Raw genomic sequence first — 19,782 nt, forward strand, 5'->3', positions numbered from 1 at the left:
TTGTGTGTGTGTGTAAATAAACAGAGTGGGGCTGCGGTAAAATAAGAAAGAAAAATAGTGAAACTGCAAAAACATTATAAATAAAAAAAAAGATGAAAATAATAAATAAAAATAATGGCTGTGTGTGCAGGTAGCCTATAGCTAGCACTTATATTTTTCAACCCAGCAGCATGACAACACTGGTCCTCTGCAAAAAATAAAAATATATCAGGAATTCCCCGGTGCTTCCAATTATTCAGGCTAGGCCTGACAGCAGATTTTGTTCTACACCAAATGTTCTTTAAAGACTTTGAGATGTGATATGGGTAAAATTTACATCTTATATTAGCCTCATATATTTTAATTGAATTGTTCTCTGTTATGGTCTGACCATTCTGAATGCATCATTTTTATATGCCTTTTTCTCACTGTTTTCCCCCCAATAGGGTGAAAGAGGTGAACGGGGTGAGAAGGTAAGTTACATTTTCACTCCAATTATTTTGTCAGTGTTGCATTAATTTGCATCCTTTTTTAATATTATGTTGCATCATCAAATGCATATATGTTGTTAAAGAAATATAAAAGTGTACCTAAAACGCACAATAAGGTTATGGTAATAAAGTAATGAGCAACTGGAAGAGTAAAACATTGTAAACTGTTGGTTTAACTTGGTACGTAACTGTGGACAAGGGTCACAGTTTCTTATTTTCTCAAATTGTTCTTAATATCTAATCATTCAAAGCATTAGATAGCTTTTGTAATTCCTGAACAAACAAATAGCACCTTGCAGTAAAAAGGGAACAAGCAGTACTGAAGTCACACAAAATAATTAGAATTTGCACTAGGCAGTTGTTCATTTTCTCTGATTTTATGCATCATCATGTCTTCACAAATGTGTTCCTAAATGACCTCCATAGAGGAAGCCAAATGTATGTGGCACAGTACCAGACAATTTAGGCTACCTGTCAAAAGCTCTTTATTCTTAGCAGCTGCAGCTGTCCCCTGGCACTTCTCAAGAGGACAGTGTTGATAGAGTGTAGTTGGAAACTGTTGCCCTTTATGTCTTGGATCACTCCTTCCAGGGATCATACTTGAAACCATTGGCAAACGTCTCCCTAACCACATACTCCCACCACTCTGTATTTCTGAAATTGCTCATTTAGACCAGTTTTGGATCATTTCGTCTAATTGAATCAAACACTCACACAGTTTCAAACAGATCAAATATAATGAAGCAGATTCCAATCCACCTTAGTCCCGCAGTGCATCCAGACATTTTATGGAGCTTACAATGGCTGGAGTCAAAAGTAAAAAAAAATAGATTTATCATATGAAACTGTGTAATTATATATGAAATTGATTTAAAAGTATCCAGCAAACAGGAGTGCATTCATTGGGTTCATTGTGTATATCTGGACCAAAAGCATGCCTTGAGAGTGTGATATGTGGGCCCTTAACATTTTATTATTTATTTTTCTGGTGTTAGTTTGAACCTAACTGTACAATTTAGAAACTCTTTGAAAATATTAAGTCACCATTTTTATCCATTAAAATAATCTGTTAAAGAAAAAAAATATTCTTGATGTGTTCAAACTGTTTAATCAATTAAGTTGCTGCTGAACATATAATAATTTTCCTGTGCAGTGTGAGTTGCTACCTTGCTGAAATTGTATAAAAAACACACATTGTATGCCTGGCCTTAGACTGAAAGTCTACCTAGACACCTACAGAAAAGGCTTGGCAAACAGAACATTTAATTTGTTTACGTACATTGTTTTGTTTTATCTGGCCCTACTTTTCTTATTTACTTTCCATAAAAATATAACAGATATCAAAAGTTTTAAACTGTCCCTCACTTGATGAGGTAGTTGAATCCATTAGCAGAAGTGTAATAAGGCCAGTGGTAAAAATCAATTTCAATACAACGAGCTGAAAGTCAGTAATTTGGGCAGAGGCAAAAGTTAGAAACACAGACTAACAATATAACAAACAGACAAATCCAAACAGTAATCCGAAGGCAAAAACAGGTAGTGATGTGACATTTTTTTATCTGAAAAAAAAACAGCTTGATTTGTTTTGCTATATATAACCAAATGATCCTTGAAGTCCAAAGTTTAATTTGCATCTAAAACCATGTGAGTGCTTTGTACGTTGATTTAAAGGTATAAAAATGGGCAGTAGTAAGGTGTATTGCGAGAGATTAAGAGTGTTATTTACCATACATGTCAACATTGGGATGTGAAAATAAGGCAAAATAAGGGACACACTCAAAACCCAGAGTGTCCACTTTTGCTCTCCTTCAAATCGTATGTACAGAATCTGTTTGAGAAACAGAGTCTATTTATCACTATGAAGCGCGTCTGACAGTCACGCACCACAACATGAAGTAACTGTTCATATATATATAATCACCATGGCCGCATGGTGTCAGTAAACATGCTTATGTGTATGTGTAAGCATTTGTGTGTCACTCATCGTTTCAGTAAGGCTTGAATAACTAACTAACCCCTAACTCACTAAACTTACTAACCAAAGAAAAATGCAGAAACAAAAGTGTAATCTTCAGCATATTCAACGCTTAACTAAACTTTTTAACTATTCCAAAACATAATTACAAATGTGGCAACTCACACAAAAAACTATGCTGCTCAAAATTACTAGAGTTCTTGTAAAGTACACATTGTTAGCCATTAGCAAAACAAGAGCTTATCTGATAATCCAGTACTCATAAATATAATTCAACTTCCTAATAATGAATAATAAATTGAGCTGTACAAACTTATCTATATAAACATATCTTATAAATAAAGCACTTACATGAGTGACAAACTAAACAACAACAGCAACAAAAATAATACAGACTCAATGAACAGGGTGGTCAACACAAGTGAGGAGCTCTTAATTGGTGCACCGAGTGCGTCATAATGGTGATTGACAGTCTTCTCGACCAATGGCTGCACACCTAGGACAGGACAGAGTACACAACAGAAGAGAGAGCGAAACAGAAAACAAACACAAAACACCCCAATGCATATGTGAAATGTAACAGTATTTTGAGCTGAAACTTTACAAACACATTCTTGAGACACCAAATGCTAATCTTACATCTTGTAAAATGGGTAAAATAGGTGACATTTAATGTGCTAAAGTGGCAGGAAGAAATGAGACTTCTGTCACCCTCTGTTCAGGTGTGTGTGTGTGTGTGTGTGTGTGTGTGTGTGTGTGTGTGTGTGTGTGTGTGTGTGTGTGTGTGTGTGTGTGTGTGCGTGTGCTTGTGCGTGTGTGTGTGCGTGTGCGTGTGTGTTGTAGAGGAATTGCAAGGATTTTTATCGGTTTAGTAAATATTGTTGAATCTAAACTTTTATGTTTATTTTGAATCCTGGTCCATTAAAACTGCAAATTTAGTTATTAATATATTTCATATTGGTTATTTAGTTCTCAGACCACTCTGGGCCCAGAAAAGAGATTAAGTAAAAACCTTATAAACCCTGAAAGGAGGGAAACCTCAGTTTTAGAATGGAATTGTGTCAAACTTGAGAAAGCAAGGGAAGCTAACTTACTCTGTGAACCTTACCTTGTTAGGTGCAGGTTTTCTTTGGTAAACCTTTTTCAATTCCACTAACTTTTCTGAGTCTCCTTATTAAATTGAGCCACTGTTCCCTACAATGAGAAAACTTTATACTGTATACTTATTTGTCTATTGTTGACTACATTCTGCTATATTTTTGATGTGATATGTTAACTTCAAACAACAGAGTTAAATGAGGAAAAAATTCTTTTGCACAGATGTATAAAATGATTTAATATTTGTCTCATTCTCTGATAGGGAGACATGGGAGAAGATGGGATGAAAGGTGAAACCGGAGAGAAGGTCAGTCTAAAGATTGATAGCTATGCAAATGTTGATAATTATAAAATTACCTTCTACTATAAAATCTACTATAACATCATTAACTGGTTTTGTGGCATTGGTGTAAAGCAAATGAGTCCGGGGATGTAAAGCAAATGAAAATCACAACATTCAGACATTTAATTAAGATTATGGGGAATATACAAACAATGTATACCTATATACAAGATGGATTATCAAGGCATGTGTTAAATAATGGACTAACAAATAAAATGATCAAGTGACAAATTCACAACTGCAGTAACCATAATAATAATAATAATAATAATAATAATAATAATAATAATAATAATAATACCTGCACATGTATGACTGGGCCACTGAAATTAAATGAACATTTTCAGATGTACACTCTGCCCTTTAAAACAGGATCTTATTCATGTAACCTAATGATTGTGTATGATGAAAGTTTAACATCAGTGTTTTGCCTAGAGCAGCAGTTAAGTCTGCACCAGCCCTGCAAACCGAGTGATGATTGCAAACGCGCAGTTGTGCAACACTTTAAGGGCGTTCATATCAGCCATAATACTCATGATTAATGTACATTCATGATTATATTCATGTATATGATTATATATCATTGCTTACAATAATATTCCCTTAACTTTTACCATTTGTTACCAACTATTAAAATGCATGTTATATGTTGCAAAATAAGTTGTTGCATGGATAAATTAGATCATGAAGACTGATGAAAATTCTACTTTTGCTTTATTGTGTTTTTTATATGCATTATTTTAAATATGTATTATCTACAATTACTTTAAAAAGTGAATACCTCCAAATAATACAATATGAACATACTGTATGTCTAGGGCATCCTCTTAGAATAAGCCAAAAAAAAGTTTGCCTAGTCATACATCATCATCATGATTAATAAATATTTTAATGCATAGCCTCTTATAGGACTTCCATAGAAATTAATTATTAAAAGTATTATGTTTAGAAATTTGTTGAAAAAAATCTTGTGGAAACAGAAATTGGGGAACATATATATACAGGAGGCTAGTAATGTAGGAGGACTAATAATTCTGACTTCAAATGTACATATTAGACTGCCACAAACTAAGACTGTCAGCCCAGCCTGATCTCATGAGGAAATGTAACTATTTTATGCTTTGTCAGATTAGTGGCTAATTTGTTTGAATTCGCTGCATTTGAAAGTTCAAGCTTGGTGAACTCTAACCTGCAAAATCGCATCATTTGATTCTGTTTAACAAATAGATGATCAAATGTGACCTCTCTAAATATGAAGCAATTGCCAGCTCTTTTATCAGCGTCTAATCATATTGTTTTATCCCACCACTTTTCGTATATATATATATATATATATATATATATATATATATATATATATATATATATATATATATATATATATATATATATATATATATATATATAGACACAATGCACACCTCCCACCAGTGCCATGTGCATTGTGTCTCACGGCATAATCGGATATATAAAAAAGGAAAATCAAACAATGTTTAAAGTGATGAACAAACAGGTGATTTTGCTTACATTTTAAGATTATAAGGCTGAATGGCATGAACTGCCATCAGTCTAGAGCAGGGGTGGGCAATTATTTTTTCCATGGGGCCACATGAGAAACAGAAAATATTGTGGAGGGCCAGGCCAAAAGGCTGAAGTCAATTATGCATAATATTAATGGTATTTCTTTATTAAAAAGTGGTAAATACCATTGTTTTCTCAAGCTGGTAAGAGTAGACTATATGTTATAAATGAGCAAAAAGGAAAAAGTGAGGTTGCCTTACAAAAATGTGATTTATTCAAATTTCCCAATGCAATGGTAAACAAAGTGTGAGCATTTGGTTTTAGTTAAACATTTGTGACTTATTAGTTAACAGTTTCAGTCACATTCGCTCCAAAACACATTTTGAGTTTCAAATATTGTTGGAAAGAGGTTCTTAGCATTCTACATGGAGATGCGAAGCAAAGCTGACAAATGATCATCAGTTAGAGAGGATCTATACCTGGATTTTGTAAACTTCATCAGTGAAAATGTTTGTTCACAAATGTAGGTAGAGCCGAAGAGAACCAACATCTTCTGAGCATGTCGTCTCAGGTTTGGAAAGTTTTCCTCCTTAAGAGAAGAGTAGAAATCCAGCAGAGATCCTGACTTAAAGTGCTCTGCCAGTACTGCATCAGACTGCAGGTCAATGAGTTCCAGCTGCACATCACTGGGTGCATTATCCACACTGCAGGTAAAGGGAGAGGAAATCATATGCATTTCATCCTCGATTGTTCTGAGATCTTCAAAACGCCTTAAAAACTCACCATGTAATGCTCCTAACATGGATGAGTACCTGCTGAGGTGATCAGCTGATGGTGTGACTTCGTTCAGGGTTTGCATGTGAGTGAGAGTGTTGCTCTCCAGTTGACTTGAAAGAAACTGCAGCTTTCTCATGAAGGCCTTCACGAGGCTGTGCATTTCATGAACAAAAAGGCCCTTGCCCTGCAGTTTGGTGTTCAGTTTGTTCATCAGTGAAGTCACATCAACAGCAAATGCAAAATCTGCCATCCAATCCTCATCTGAGAGCTCTGGAATGTCTTTGCCTTTTTTCTCGCAAAACTCTCGAATCTCTGCTTTCAAGTCCCAAACCCTCTTCAGCACTTTAATCAGGCTGAGCCATCTGACAGCTGTGTGGTAGACGATGCCACTATGCTCAGTCTCATGTTCCTCCAAAAGAGCAACAAACTGTCTGTGATTCATTGCCCGCGCCCTGATGAACTTTACTATTTTAGTAACAACATCAGTAACATGGTTGATTTTTAGCACTGACTTGCACAACACATGTTGGTGTATAATACAATGCAAAAACACAAATTTTTGATCTGCATCGATTTCTGTCACTTTATCTTGCATGCGTTTCAAAAGTCCGACATTTTTCCCTGTAAGATTTGGACAACCGTCTGGTGTGACACCTGACAGTCTCTCCCATTTCAATCCCAGAGTGTCCATGCACGCATTTACCTCTGTAAAAAGATCACTCCCTGTCGTTGTCCCTTTCATCGACCGCATTGCTGCTACCTCCTCTGTGAGCTTGAAGTCTGTTATCCCCTGGACAAATACGAGCAGCTGGGCTGTGTCGCGGACATCACAGCTCTCGTCTAAGGCCAATGAAAAAAAGTCAAAACCACTTCACGTTGCAGCTGAAGCTCCAGGTTCCCCGCAATGTCCTCGATCCTCCTGGTCACGGTTTGCCTGGACAGCGGGACTTGCTCAAATGCGCCTTTTTTTTCAGGGCATATTAGTGCGGCAGAGTCCACCATGCACTCTTTGACAAACTCTCCCTCCGAAAACGGCTTACTGTTTTTAGCTATTTTGTGGGATATCACAAAGCTGGTCCTGGTCGCTGCATCCCTGGATGTGTGAAGCTTCGTAAAAAAGCCTTGCTGCTTTTGCAACTTTGCTAGCAAAGCTTCGGATGGCCGTGCCCTCTCAGCATCAGACAAGTTCTTGTATTTTTCAGAGTGTTTCTTGTCGTAAAGCCAACTCAAATTGTAGTCCTTAAACACGGCAATCTCCTCCCCGCAAACCAAACACACTGCTTTACCTCCGACTTCAGTAAAAAAATACTTAGCAGTCCAATTTTTGTTGAAAATCCTGCATTCGGCATCTATCTTTCTTTTTTTGCATGAGCGGATATTTCTGGGGGTTACAATCACCATGTCAACCGCGGGCACCTGTTCCTATACGTATTGCGTCATTGTGTACATAAAAAACAACTTCAAAATAAAAGCAATGCAGTCTTAGTCCATGCATGAAGTAACATGAGAAAATACATTTATTTTGTAATTTCCAATTAACCTTACGCGGGCCGGTCGAAGTCAACCAAAGGGCCGTATGTGGCCCACGGGCCGTAAAATGCCCAGGTTTGGTCTAGAGATATTTCCAAGTATTTTGCTGTTGTAATCGGGATATCACAATATTAACCCAAAAAGCCAAGGCAGTGCAATCACTACCAGATTACTGTTGTGTTTACGATAAGGAAAGATTCTAAACATGTGGGCAGTTTTTCTTTCTTTCTTTTTACTGAACTAGTCTGCAGTAACAAAAACAGGAGACTCATTAGAAACAAACAGATAGCCAACCAAAAATTAAGTGGCCAAGATAAAAAAAATACATAAACGTGAATCCCATCTCACACTTAATACACTACAATTACTATAGTATAGATACAGCACTGTAACTAAAAAAAGACAGAGATCGACTTAGAATGTCACTCACCATTGTTTTGATCAGCTGTAGTTTGAAAATACACTGCTCTTTTCTTCTCTAATCTTGTGGATGGACAACATCAACCATCTTTGCTCTGCAAGCTGATGTATGCTAACACGCTGTATCTCAGAAATTATAAATATTAAAAATAGGCACTGTCCTTATAAATGAACAGTATGATCGGAGGTACTGTCCAAACTTTTAGATCTTGCTCTCAGTCTGGCTGTTGGCCAAGGGTTGTATCAAGATGAGAGGTTGACTATGACTCCAAGTAAATAGAAGATGGCTCTCCATACCTGAGGGATGAACTGCATTGAAGTTTTTTAAGACACAATTGAACACATGTTGGCAGTTTCTAAGGCTGTCGGGAGACCTTTTAGGGCATGAGTCTGCATGATTTTGAGAAGTGATCAACCACCACTAAAAGGCAGATACATCTATCAGTATTCAGTAGATTAGTGGTGAAATCCACTCCATTATGGGACCAGAATTGTTGTTGGATGGGTAGTGGGATTAATCTACCTGCAAGCAGATGGCAAGATGTTTTTGACAGCCCAGACTGATCAGTTTCGGATGTACCTGGTGATGTCATGGGTCATACTGTGCCTCCGTTACCAAACTTGCAGGATTGCTTGCTTTCTGGATATCCAGAGCCCGGAAGACATTGAACTTTGCCCAGCAGGTTTTTTCACTGTTGCTTTGTAGAGGAGGGGACATAAGGCATTCTGCCAACCCAGCAGAGTTTGTTAATCGAGGGTGGCAGTAAGGATGTTTTTATTAAGAGTCCACTGAATCAAATTGACAGTAAGGGTTGGAAGTAAAAAAAGTTTCCAGCTAAGAGTAGTGTTCACAAAATGGTGGATACATTATTCAATCTAATTCCACCTTTCCTTGAGGTCAAGTTTAAAGGTCAACAGCTACCAGATTATAATGCCTTAATTCTGCTCCACTGGGGACAGTTTCTTAGAATAGTATGCACAAGGATGGAGGCTGGGAGACTCACCGGACTGCTTGAACAGCATAGGCCATTTTTGGTGTCCACATCAATGACAAAGGGGATTGTAATCTAGGTGGCGTAAATCTGGAATTTAAATCTGGCGTAAATCTGGAATGAAACTCCTTTCTGATGATGAAACTGGACAGAAGGTTGGTGGAACCCACACTTCATAAGCTACAGATAGAGATGGTGATATTGAAAGCATAGCAGGACCTACTTAAATTGTTCAGCCAGGTTCCGGGAGTATATCAAAGTATCTTTTAAACAGACAATGATGAATGGATGGAGAAACTGCTGGAACACCCTGTTAATAAGGTTTTGTAAGAACGCTGTACATACTTTATGTAGAGATTATATAGCATCATCCAGTACTCCTTGTGCCTATTGGGGGTAATGGAGGCCATCTTCCATTTGTTGCCCTCCTAGATGTGAACAAGGTTTTTGGCACTCTGCAGGATTAGCCTTGAAAGGATGCAAACCCAGTGGAGTTCCCTTAGAGTAGCTGGGACTAGAGGAAGAACATATGGGAGTTTGAGAGCTGGATGGAAATAAATTTCTCAGTTCTTGATAAAGTGTCCAAGAGAAGCACAGTACAAAATTTGAAAGTCAGGCAGCAAGTGCTTTCCAACAAGGCAGGTGAACAGTGTTAATCTCCATGGATTTTGGTACTGAGGACAGGCAACAGGGATTGTAAGCTGGTTGAGTGGCTTTGCACATCTAACATGTGGCAAGGCATTACAAAATGCTCCATGCCTAAAGTTCTCTGCTCACTACATGAAGTTCCCCAACCCAGTAGTGTCATCATAAATGGGCATTGCTGACATGCATTAAGATTAGTCATTTCATTCCATCACTAGCCACTGTCAGACTTCTGATCTTTTAAATGTAGTAAATATATGGGAGATGTGACTTCATGCACACTGAGCAGTTTATCTGAGATGCAGAACAGTTTGAACGTCTTGGAAATGGTTAGTAAAACTGGAAAGTGATATTGCTGGTGGACCATATTAAAAAAAAGCTTTAAGAGAAAATAAAGAAATTGTACCTTGGATTGTTCTGTTGGAAACTTCTGTGGTTTCATCTCAATGTATAGATTTACATAAAGTAAGAATCTGATACACTTCTTCACATGATTATATTTTATTTAATTTTTATATATTGTTTTTTGACAACAGAAGCCTTGAGTATGTTCAATTCAATTCAATTCACCTTTATGTCTATAGCGCTTTTACAATGTAGATTGTGTCAAAGCAGCTTCACATAGAAGATCATAGTAAATTGAAACAGTGTCAGTTCAGTTTTCAATGTTTAAGTTCAGTTCAGTTTAGCTCAGTTCAGTGTGGTTTAATAATCACTACTGAGAGTCCAAACACTAAAGAGCAAATCAATTGATATGCAGCTCTACAGTTCCCAAACCATGCAAGCCAGTGGCGACAGTGGCAAGGAAAAAAAGCGGCGAAAGTGAAGTATTAAAAAATCTCAATAGAAACCAGGCTCAGTTGGGCACGACCATTTCCCCTCTGGCCAAACGTCTTGTGCATAGCTGCAGTCTAGGCGCCGGAGGCTGGAGAATGCTGGACCTTGGCGAAGACCCGTCTGTCCCTGAAGCATCACAGGTCTCATGCTCTCCACTCCTCCATGACAACCACATCAGTTGCTCAGGATACAGCCTGGTCCAGGATTATGGAAACCTTGGGATCATCTTGTCACTGGTATTGGATCAAATCAGTGGTGCTGCATAGTCTGAGGGCCTCGGAATGAGTATCTCCAGGTGGAAATAGTGAATAAAGAGAATAATTAGCGTAGCTGCTGTTCATAGTGTGAATAAACGAGATGCAAAAGCCTGCGTGGGGCACATTCATGTATCATACTGCTAAATGATGCATTGAGTGTATGCTTTGCTAAAAAGATAGGTTTTTAATCTAGTTTTGAATTGCGAGAGTGTGTCTGAGCCTCGGACATTATCAGGAAGGCTATTCCAGAGTTTAGGAGCTGTAAATGAGAAGGTTTGACCTCCTTTACTCGACTTTGCTATTCTAGGTACCACCAGAAGCCCTGAACTTTGAGATCTTAAAGAGCGGGTTGGATTGTAGTGAGACAGAAGGTTGGTTAGATAAACAGGAGCTAGATTATTTAAAGCTTTATAGGTAAGAAGCAATATTTTAAAATCAATACGAAACTTAACAGGCAGCCAGTGTAAGGAGGATAAACTTGGGGTGATATGATCATATTTTCCTAGTCCTGGTAAGAACTCTAGCAGCATTTTGTACTAGCTGAAGTTTGTTAATGGTGGATGCTGGCCAGCCAGCAAACAGAGCATTACAGTAATCCATAAGTCATAAAAGCATGGACTGGCATTTCTGCATCTGAGAGGGAAAGCAAAGTTCATAACTATTTCTCAGATGAAAGAAGGCAGTTTTTGCAACATGTGATATATGATTTTCAAAAGTTAAATTGCTGTCGAATATGACACCCAGATCTTTTATAGTAGAGCTAACGCTAACTTTGTATCCCTCTTATTGTAGGTCGAGTTGTGAGATCTGCTGTGTACAGGATTTAGGCCCAATAAGTAATAATTCTGTTTTGTCTGAATTTAAGAGACGAAAAGTGTTGGTCATCCAGTCTTTAACAACTTTAATACACTCAGTTAGCTTAGACAGTTCAGTCTCATCAGGTTTAGTTGAAATGAATAATTAAGTATCATCTGCATAGCAGTGAAAGCTGATCCCATGTCTTCTAATAATGTCTCCCAGGGGTAGCATGTAAATTGTAAACAGCAAAGGGCCTAAAACTGATCCTTGAGGCACCCCATACTTTACTGGTCTGACTTCTAAAAAGCTGTCCATTAATATTCACAAACTGGTAACGGCCAGTTAAATATGACTTAAACCATTGTAGAGCCTGTCCCTGGACACCTGTAGAATTTAAGCGATTTATGGGTATATTGTGGTCGATAGTGTCAAATGTAGCACTAAGATCAAGTAAAGCTAATAGTGAGATGCAACCTTGGTCAGCAGCTAAGAGTAAATCGTTGGTTATTTTCACTAATGCAGTTTCTATACTGTGATGAGCCCTGAAATCTGACTGGAACAATTCAAAAACATTGTTCGTCTGCAGAAAGGAGCATAATTGGACAGAAACAACTTTTTTTTAGTATCTTAGACATAAATGGAAGATTTGAAATAGGCCTATCATTAGCTAGATTGCTGGGGTCCAGTTGTGGTTTCTTAATAATAGGCTTAATAACAGCAAGCATGTAAGGATTTAGGACATAGCCTAAAGATAAAGCGGAGTTGATAACGTTAAGAAGAGGTTCTCCTATAACAGGTAGCAATTCTTTCAGAAATTTTGTTGGAATTGGGTCTAACATACTTGTAGCTGGTTCAGAACTATTTATAACTTTATCTAGCTCTTCCTGTTCTATGATTTTGAAGCACTGTAAGTTATTTTGATTCAGTGGAATGTTTACTGGATCTGAAGTATAAGGCAGTGCAGAAAGTTTACCATCTTCTATTTTCTGTCTAAAGCCTTCTATTTTATCACTGAAAAAAATTCATAAAGTCATCATGACTAATTTGCTATGAGACATTTTGTTCCAGAGATGACTGATTATTTGTTAATTTAGCAATGGTGCTAAATAAAAATCTAGGAGTGTTATGATTATTTTCTATCAGTTTGTGGAGGTGCTCAGCCCTGGCAGATTTTTAGCGCCCTCCTATAGCTGGACATACTGTCTTTTTACGCAAATCTAAGGACCTATAAATTAGTTATTATCCATTTACGTTCCAGGGCCTGGGTTGCTGTTTTGAGAGCGCGAGTATAACTATTATACCATAGTGTAGATTTATTATTATTTCAAAGTCTTATCGTGGAGTCTTTGCTGGCAGGAGGATGAACAGAGATAACTGAAAATAATGGAGGCAAATGAACATATACACAATAGGAGTTTGAGATCACAGCAATAATGTGGAAAAACAGTCAATTAGCTGTCACCAGTTCTTTTATCAATAGGATGTTTATGTAAAGTCCTTCAACTAACTTTAGATGGTATGGTTTATGAAAAACGCTCTATCCTTTGCCTGAAACACATGTAAACAGTAGTATAATGCAATGCTTTTTGAAACTTCTGGAGTTTTTTTAAAACAAACCCCTGTCTCCACAGCGACACTTCATAAACTATTCATAAATTTAGCCATCATAGCTATACACTGCTGTTTTGTTACCTACTCTTTCAAAATCATTGTAAATGTTTGTGGTATTACAGATAAGAAATTAGACCCTAATCTTTGCATTGTGTAGTGATTTATTACCAAACTTTTCCACAATGTCCTATGAAGACAACCATTCACTTTCACTCCATGATAAGAGACTTTTAGAAACTGGGCTTTCACTATACATTCCATTCACTTCATTGTTCAATTCAATTCAATTCAATTCACCTTTATTTGTATAGCGCTTTTACAATGTAGATTGTGTCAAAGCAGCTTCACATAAAAGATCATAGTAAATAGAAAGAGTCAGTTCAAATTTCAGAGTTTAAGTTCAGTTCAGTTTAGCTCAGTTCATTGTGGTTTAATAGTCACTACTGAGAGTCCAACACTGAAGAGCAAATCCATCGATGCGCAGCTCTACAGATCCCAAACCATGCAAGCTAGTGGCGACAGCGGCGAGGAAAAAAAACTTCACCAACTGGCGAAAGTGAAGAAAAAACCCTTGAGAGAAACCTGACTTAGATGGGCACGATCATTTCCATTTCTCCGCTGGCCAAACGTCTTGTGCAGAGCTGCAGTCTCAGTGGCGGAGGCTGGAAGCTGAACCTCAGCGAAGACTCGTCTGTCCCTGGAGCATCACAGGAATCAATCTCATGCTCTCCACTCCTCCATGACCACCACAGCAGCTGCTCAGGATGCGGCCTAGATCCAGGATATGGAAACCTTGGGATCATCTCTTTGCTGGTCTTGGATCAAATCAGTGGCGCTGCATAGTCTGAGGGCCTCGGGATGAGTATCCCCAGGTGGAAATAGAGAATAAAGAAAATAATTAGCGTAGCTGCTGTTCATTGTGTATATAAACAACTCATTATCTGTTTTTTACAGTGATTAAAAAGATCATAATCAAGACAGGACTTTCTGTATAAAATGCATTTCAATGTTTTTTTGCCCAACCATGACTGCGCCACCCTCTGCTATATCTATCATTAAAGCATTCTGCATAAATCAAAGTTACGATAGTTCAAACTCAGTTACTCAGGCAACTTATGCTTTGAAACTAGCCTGGTCTGGGGGCAGGTTAATTCTCATGCCCTATTCACACGAAGCGTCAGCGTCAGCGTCAACGCTTCCCATTCACTTTGAATGGGTGACGTCAGGCGTTGCCGCACTGCATTGTGAATCTATCGGCTGCCATCCATATGTTCGCTGCAGAAGTTGGTAATTCCTCAACTTTTCAAGCACCAACGGACACGTCAGCCACTCAGATTGCTTTATGCAAATACCCCAGCTCAGACAGTAGCCGATTACAGAGTAATTTCATTGACTGATGCTGCTATGACGATCTTGTCAGCCCCAACATACCCTTTGTCAAGCATTGGCGCAAAAGCCCCATGTGAATGCACAGTCAGGCTAAGTCTTAAGTTCATTAATCAAAGTAATATTAACATTTGTCTGCCATAATTTGGTGCCATTTTAATTCACTTAATCTCCTAATAATTATAAAAACTTTATAGTCACTTAATAGTAAATATAAACTGTATACACCAAAGATCTTTAAGAATAGAATGATAATACATTTAAATTAAAAAGTTATTGCAAACAAACAAATACAAATTACAAAAAACATATTTCAACAAAATTTTATATATTTTTTATGATTCTGTTGATTTTTTTTTTTTTTCTGTTTATTAAAAATTTATTTAACAATTCCCTCCAACATATTAATTAAGGGGCAACTGGGTGGCGCAGTAGGTAGGGCTGTCGCCTCACAGCAAGAAGGGCGCTGGTTTGAGCCCCAGCAAGGTCAGTTGGCATTTCTGTGTGGAGTTAGGGTTAGGGTTAGGGTTAGCATGTTCTCCCCATGTTTGCGTGGGTTTCCTCAGGGTGCTCCAGTTTCCCCCACACTTGCGCTATAGGTGAACTGAATAAGCCAAATTGGGTGTGAATCCAAGAGTGTATGGGTTTTCCCCATTGTTGGGTTGCAGCGGGAAGGACATCCACTGCGTGAAACATATGCTGGATAATTTGGTGGTTCATTCCTTTACAGCTGCAAACCCTGAGTGGAATAATGAAGAGATGGATTCAGGCCGAGCAGTAGCCTTTAATATAAAGATATTTTGGTAACATTTTATAATAACTACACACTATGAATCATTTACTAAGCATTAGCATCTAGGGATTTCATTATTTGTTAAGCATTAACTCTACATTAATAAACGTTAGTAAGCAGTTTATAACTGCAGCTACAAATGCTGTATTCTTGACGTATAAGCACCTATATACTGTGCTTAATAATTGTATTTTCATACTTAGTTAATGATTTATTTTTCATTACTAAATTAAGTATTGCATTATTTACAAACCAGTTGTATTTAACAGTAGTTGAGGGTTTTTAGGATAATTCAGAATGAGTTAGTAAATGATTAATAAACTTGTTGAAATCAACGTTTATATGTCTTATAATTCAGGCATATGTTAAGGGTTACTATGTATGTTGATAAATGCTTTATTAACTCAACGTCATCTAGTTTTGTGACCTAATCTAAAATGAGGACCATTTATGCTTTATAAATCCCTTATAAATGACATATAAAGGCTCAGAATCAAATGAACAATAATCTTTGCAATCTTTTCTAAAAAATAAAATTACTGTAAAGTTTAAACATTGCCAAAAAACAGGAGTGTCAAAATACGACATAAAACTGGATAAAACAACTACAATATAATAATTTAACAATATATTAAGATGCAATGTTTAAAATGTACAGTAATTTTATTTTAGAGAAGGTTGCAAAGATTTATTTTTCATTTGAAGTACAGTTTCATTTGTGTATCTTTAAATGAAAAGGAATGAATAATGTCAATTTTTCCTGTTTAGAATATAACCGAGCCTTTATATGCCATTTATAAGGGATTTATAAAGCATAAATGGTCCTCATTTTAGATTAGGTCACAAAACTAGATGAAGTTGAGTTAATAAAGCATTTATCAACATACATAGTAACCCTTAACATATGCCTGAATTATAAGACATATAAACGTTGATTTCAACAAGTTTATTAATCATTTACTAACTCATTCTGAATTATCCTAAAAACCCTCAACTACTGTTAAATACAACTGGTTTGTAAATAATGCAATACTTAATTTAGTAATGAAAAATAAATCATTAACAAAGTATGAAAGTACAAGTATTAAGCATGCTATAAATGTGCTTATAAGTCAAGAATAGAGCATTTGTAGCTGCACTTATAAACTGCTTACTAACGTTTATTAATGTAGAGTTAATGCTTAACAGATAACGAATTAACTATTTGCTAATGCTTAATAAATGATTTATAATGTGTAGTTATTATAAAGTGTTACCGATATTTTCTCACGGGGGCACGGGAAACACAAGCGTCATAGGGAAAGCAGAAGTTTGCAGTGTTTTCTAGAGCAGATTAAAAACCCCACTGCTTGTGCGTGCACAGGTCTTTGTAGCCATTATTTTAAATTTATTGTGCTGATGTTAAGCACATTTTGTATGTTACAGTGAGCCTGCAATGCATTAAAACTTTCTTACAAGCAACAATTGGCAATAAGCATGCACGCAAGCACAATTTCAATGTGTTATGACAAATATTTAATTGAACATTAATAGGCTTAAAAAATGGCCTATGTTTTAAAATATATTGCTTCATATGTTTCCTTTTGAGATGATCTTTCCTGTCAACCTTCTCTCTTGCGTTGTTGCAAGCCACAGTTTTTGATTAATATGTTTAAATTATTATATTTTATTATAAACAAACTCTGCTTGCTGTGAACACATGCTGTGTCACATTTCAGAGCTCTTTCTTTTATCGTAGTTGCCATGGTAGCATACAACGTAATCGATGCATCTATGCTCGACCTTCAGGGTTTCACAAGCAGTTATCTAGATTATTTATACTGAACTCAGATTAGTTAGATAAAATGATCTTCAACTTGCTGTTATGGAACAAATTTAAGCGGACGTTTAGTTTGGCTCATTGAGGTCAGGTTTTTGTCTCTAATCCCCACTTTTTTCAAATGACTTTTATGAAATTACAGTTCTTCAAACAACAACAATAACAACAAAAACACCTTTCCTTGGAAAAAAAAGACAACACTGCTCTGTTACAAGTCTTGGGTAAAGATTCAGTCTACATTGCACTTAAAAGAATTTTAAAATAATAATTTCCTAAAACGTTGCAGAAATGTTTATAAAATTCAGATGAAAGACCATCTAAACCCGGTACTGTTTCTGATTATCAAACTTTTACAGTTTTTGTCACTTCTTGAAAATGTGTTTGTTAATCAATAAATTCTTGTTGTCTGTGTGTCAACTTTTTAAGACACGAAAACAATTCATGTTTACAATTAGAATCTGGTATCATGGATGTGGATGGTGGTTAGTTTATCTCTGATATCATCAAACTTCCATGTGAAGAAATTCATAAAGTCATTACTGCTGTGTTGAGAAATGCATGCTGATGTTGTATTTTTAGGTAGATTGGCCACTGTGTCAAACAGGAACTTGTGATTGTGTTTGATTTCTTCTATTAAAGTTGAAAAATATGCTCATCTGACAGACTTTAAGCTTTTCTAAAGTTAAGTGTACTTTCTTTCCAGGCCAGACCAAAAACCTCTAATTTTGATTTCTTCCATCTACGTTCCATTTTTGGGATGCTTTCCTAAACTTTTTTAAGTGTAACAGAGCAACTATGTGTAAAGTGCTAGAAAGGACAGAATCAATAGTTTCAGTTGCAGTGTCAAGTTCTTTTAAGGTGTCTGGAGAAAATGCTGACAATCTTTTGTGTTAGAGGTGATCATTCTCCCAAAGTTATAAATAAAAGGTAGTTTTGAAGACCTGTCAATGCACAATAAACAAGAGATTAAATAGTGATCTGAGATGTCACACTCTGCTGCACAACTTCAACATTATCAATATTGATATCATGTGATAATATTAGGTCTAAGGTATGATTATGCAAATAAGTAGGTTCTGAGACATGCTGTTTCACTCCAACAGAGTTGGGTATGCTTAGGAATGCCAGACTAAATGCATCTTTTTGATTATCTCTATGAATATTAAAAATACCAATACCTAAAACTTCATGTGCAAAACTATTTTGTAAAAGAAATCAGCAAATTAGGCGACGTTGTGATGCAGTAGGTAGTGCTGTCGCCTCACAACAAGAAGGTCGCTGGTTCAAGCCTCAGTTGGCGTTTCTGTGAGGAGTTTGCATAGTCTTCCCGCGTTCGTGTGGGTTTCCTCCGGGTGCTCCGGTTACCCCCATAGTCCAAAGACATGCGGTACAGGTGAATTGGGTGGGCTAAATTGTCCGTAGTGTATGAGTGTGTATGAATAATTCCCAGAGATGGGTTGCAGCTGGAAGGGCATCCGCTGCGTAAAACATATGCTGGATAAGTTGGCGGTCCATTCAACTGTGGCGACCCCGGATTAATAAAAGGACTAAGCCGAAAAGAAAATGAATGAATGAATGAAATCAGCAAATTCTATTGTAAAGTCATTGTGGTGCCCTAGAGGCCTATACAGTTGCCAATATAAATTTAGATTGAGATTTATTGTTTATGTTGTACAATGAAATATAGAACATTATTACTTCAAATTAATTAAATGTGGAACTTGATTAGGGAGTGACACTAAAAATCTTACTACATATTATGCCAACATCTCCACCTTTCTCTTTTAGACTAGGTTCCTGTTTATAATGATATCCTTCAGGTGAAGACTCGCTTAAGGTCATGTAATCGTCTGGTTTCAGCCAGTGCATCTAGCTTTAGGTTATCAAATCATTAACAAAAATGTATTTTAGATGTACGTGAGTGCCATAAAGGTGTCAGATAGTTTAGTCTTGTGCCATAAAATCAATTTGCTGCATCTGACACTATTGCTGTGTTTTTAATATAATGTAATCACCCAAGGGGTCGCACAAAAATATAAAGGCTGATGGCTTTTTATTTGCTTGTTGTTTGAGGTATGCAAAAGCTCATCTGGACAAGCCTGAATTATTTTGGAAAAATATACTGTGGACAGATGCCACAACGTGCTTTGCATGTCAGAAAAAGAACACAGCGTTCCAGCAGAAGAACCTGCTTCCTACTGTAAAATATGTTGGGGGCTCCATCATTCTGTGGGGATGTGTGGCAAGCACAGGTACAGGAAACTTTGTCAAAGGTTAAAGGTCACATGGATTCCACCCAGTATCCGCAGATTCTGAAGAACAATGTTCAGGAATTAGTCAAGAGGCTGAAGTTATGACAGGGTTCAAGTTATGGATGTTTCAGCAGGACAGTGACTCAAATCACAGTTCCAGATCTACCAAGGAATTCACATTCAGACACAATACAATGTTCTAAAATACCCATCCCAGTCCCAGACTTGAACATAATCGAAAATCTATGGGTTGATTTG

General features: G+C 36.9%; 1 protein-coding gene across 1 annotated transcript in view; it reads left to right on the forward strand.

The window, feature by feature from the left end:
- The window catches only part of LOC130232381 (collagen alpha-1(XXV) chain), a 401,111-nt gene that overhangs the window by 340,276 nt on the left and 41,053 nt on the right, over positions 1-19,782 (forward strand). The window contains exons 14-15 of the mRNA XM_056462242.1: positions 426-452; positions 3,806-3,850. Of these exons, the coding sequence (XP_056318217.1) occupies positions 426-452; positions 3,806-3,850 (72 nt within the window). The remainder of the gene's footprint in view (positions 1-425; positions 453-3,805; positions 3,851-19,782) is intronic.

Source organism: Danio aesculapii, chromosome 7 (genome assembly GCF_903798145.1).
Source record: "Danio aesculapii chromosome 7, fDanAes4.1, whole genome shotgun sequence".
NCBI lineage: Eukaryota > Metazoa > Chordata > Actinopteri > Cypriniformes > Danionidae > Danio > Danio aesculapii.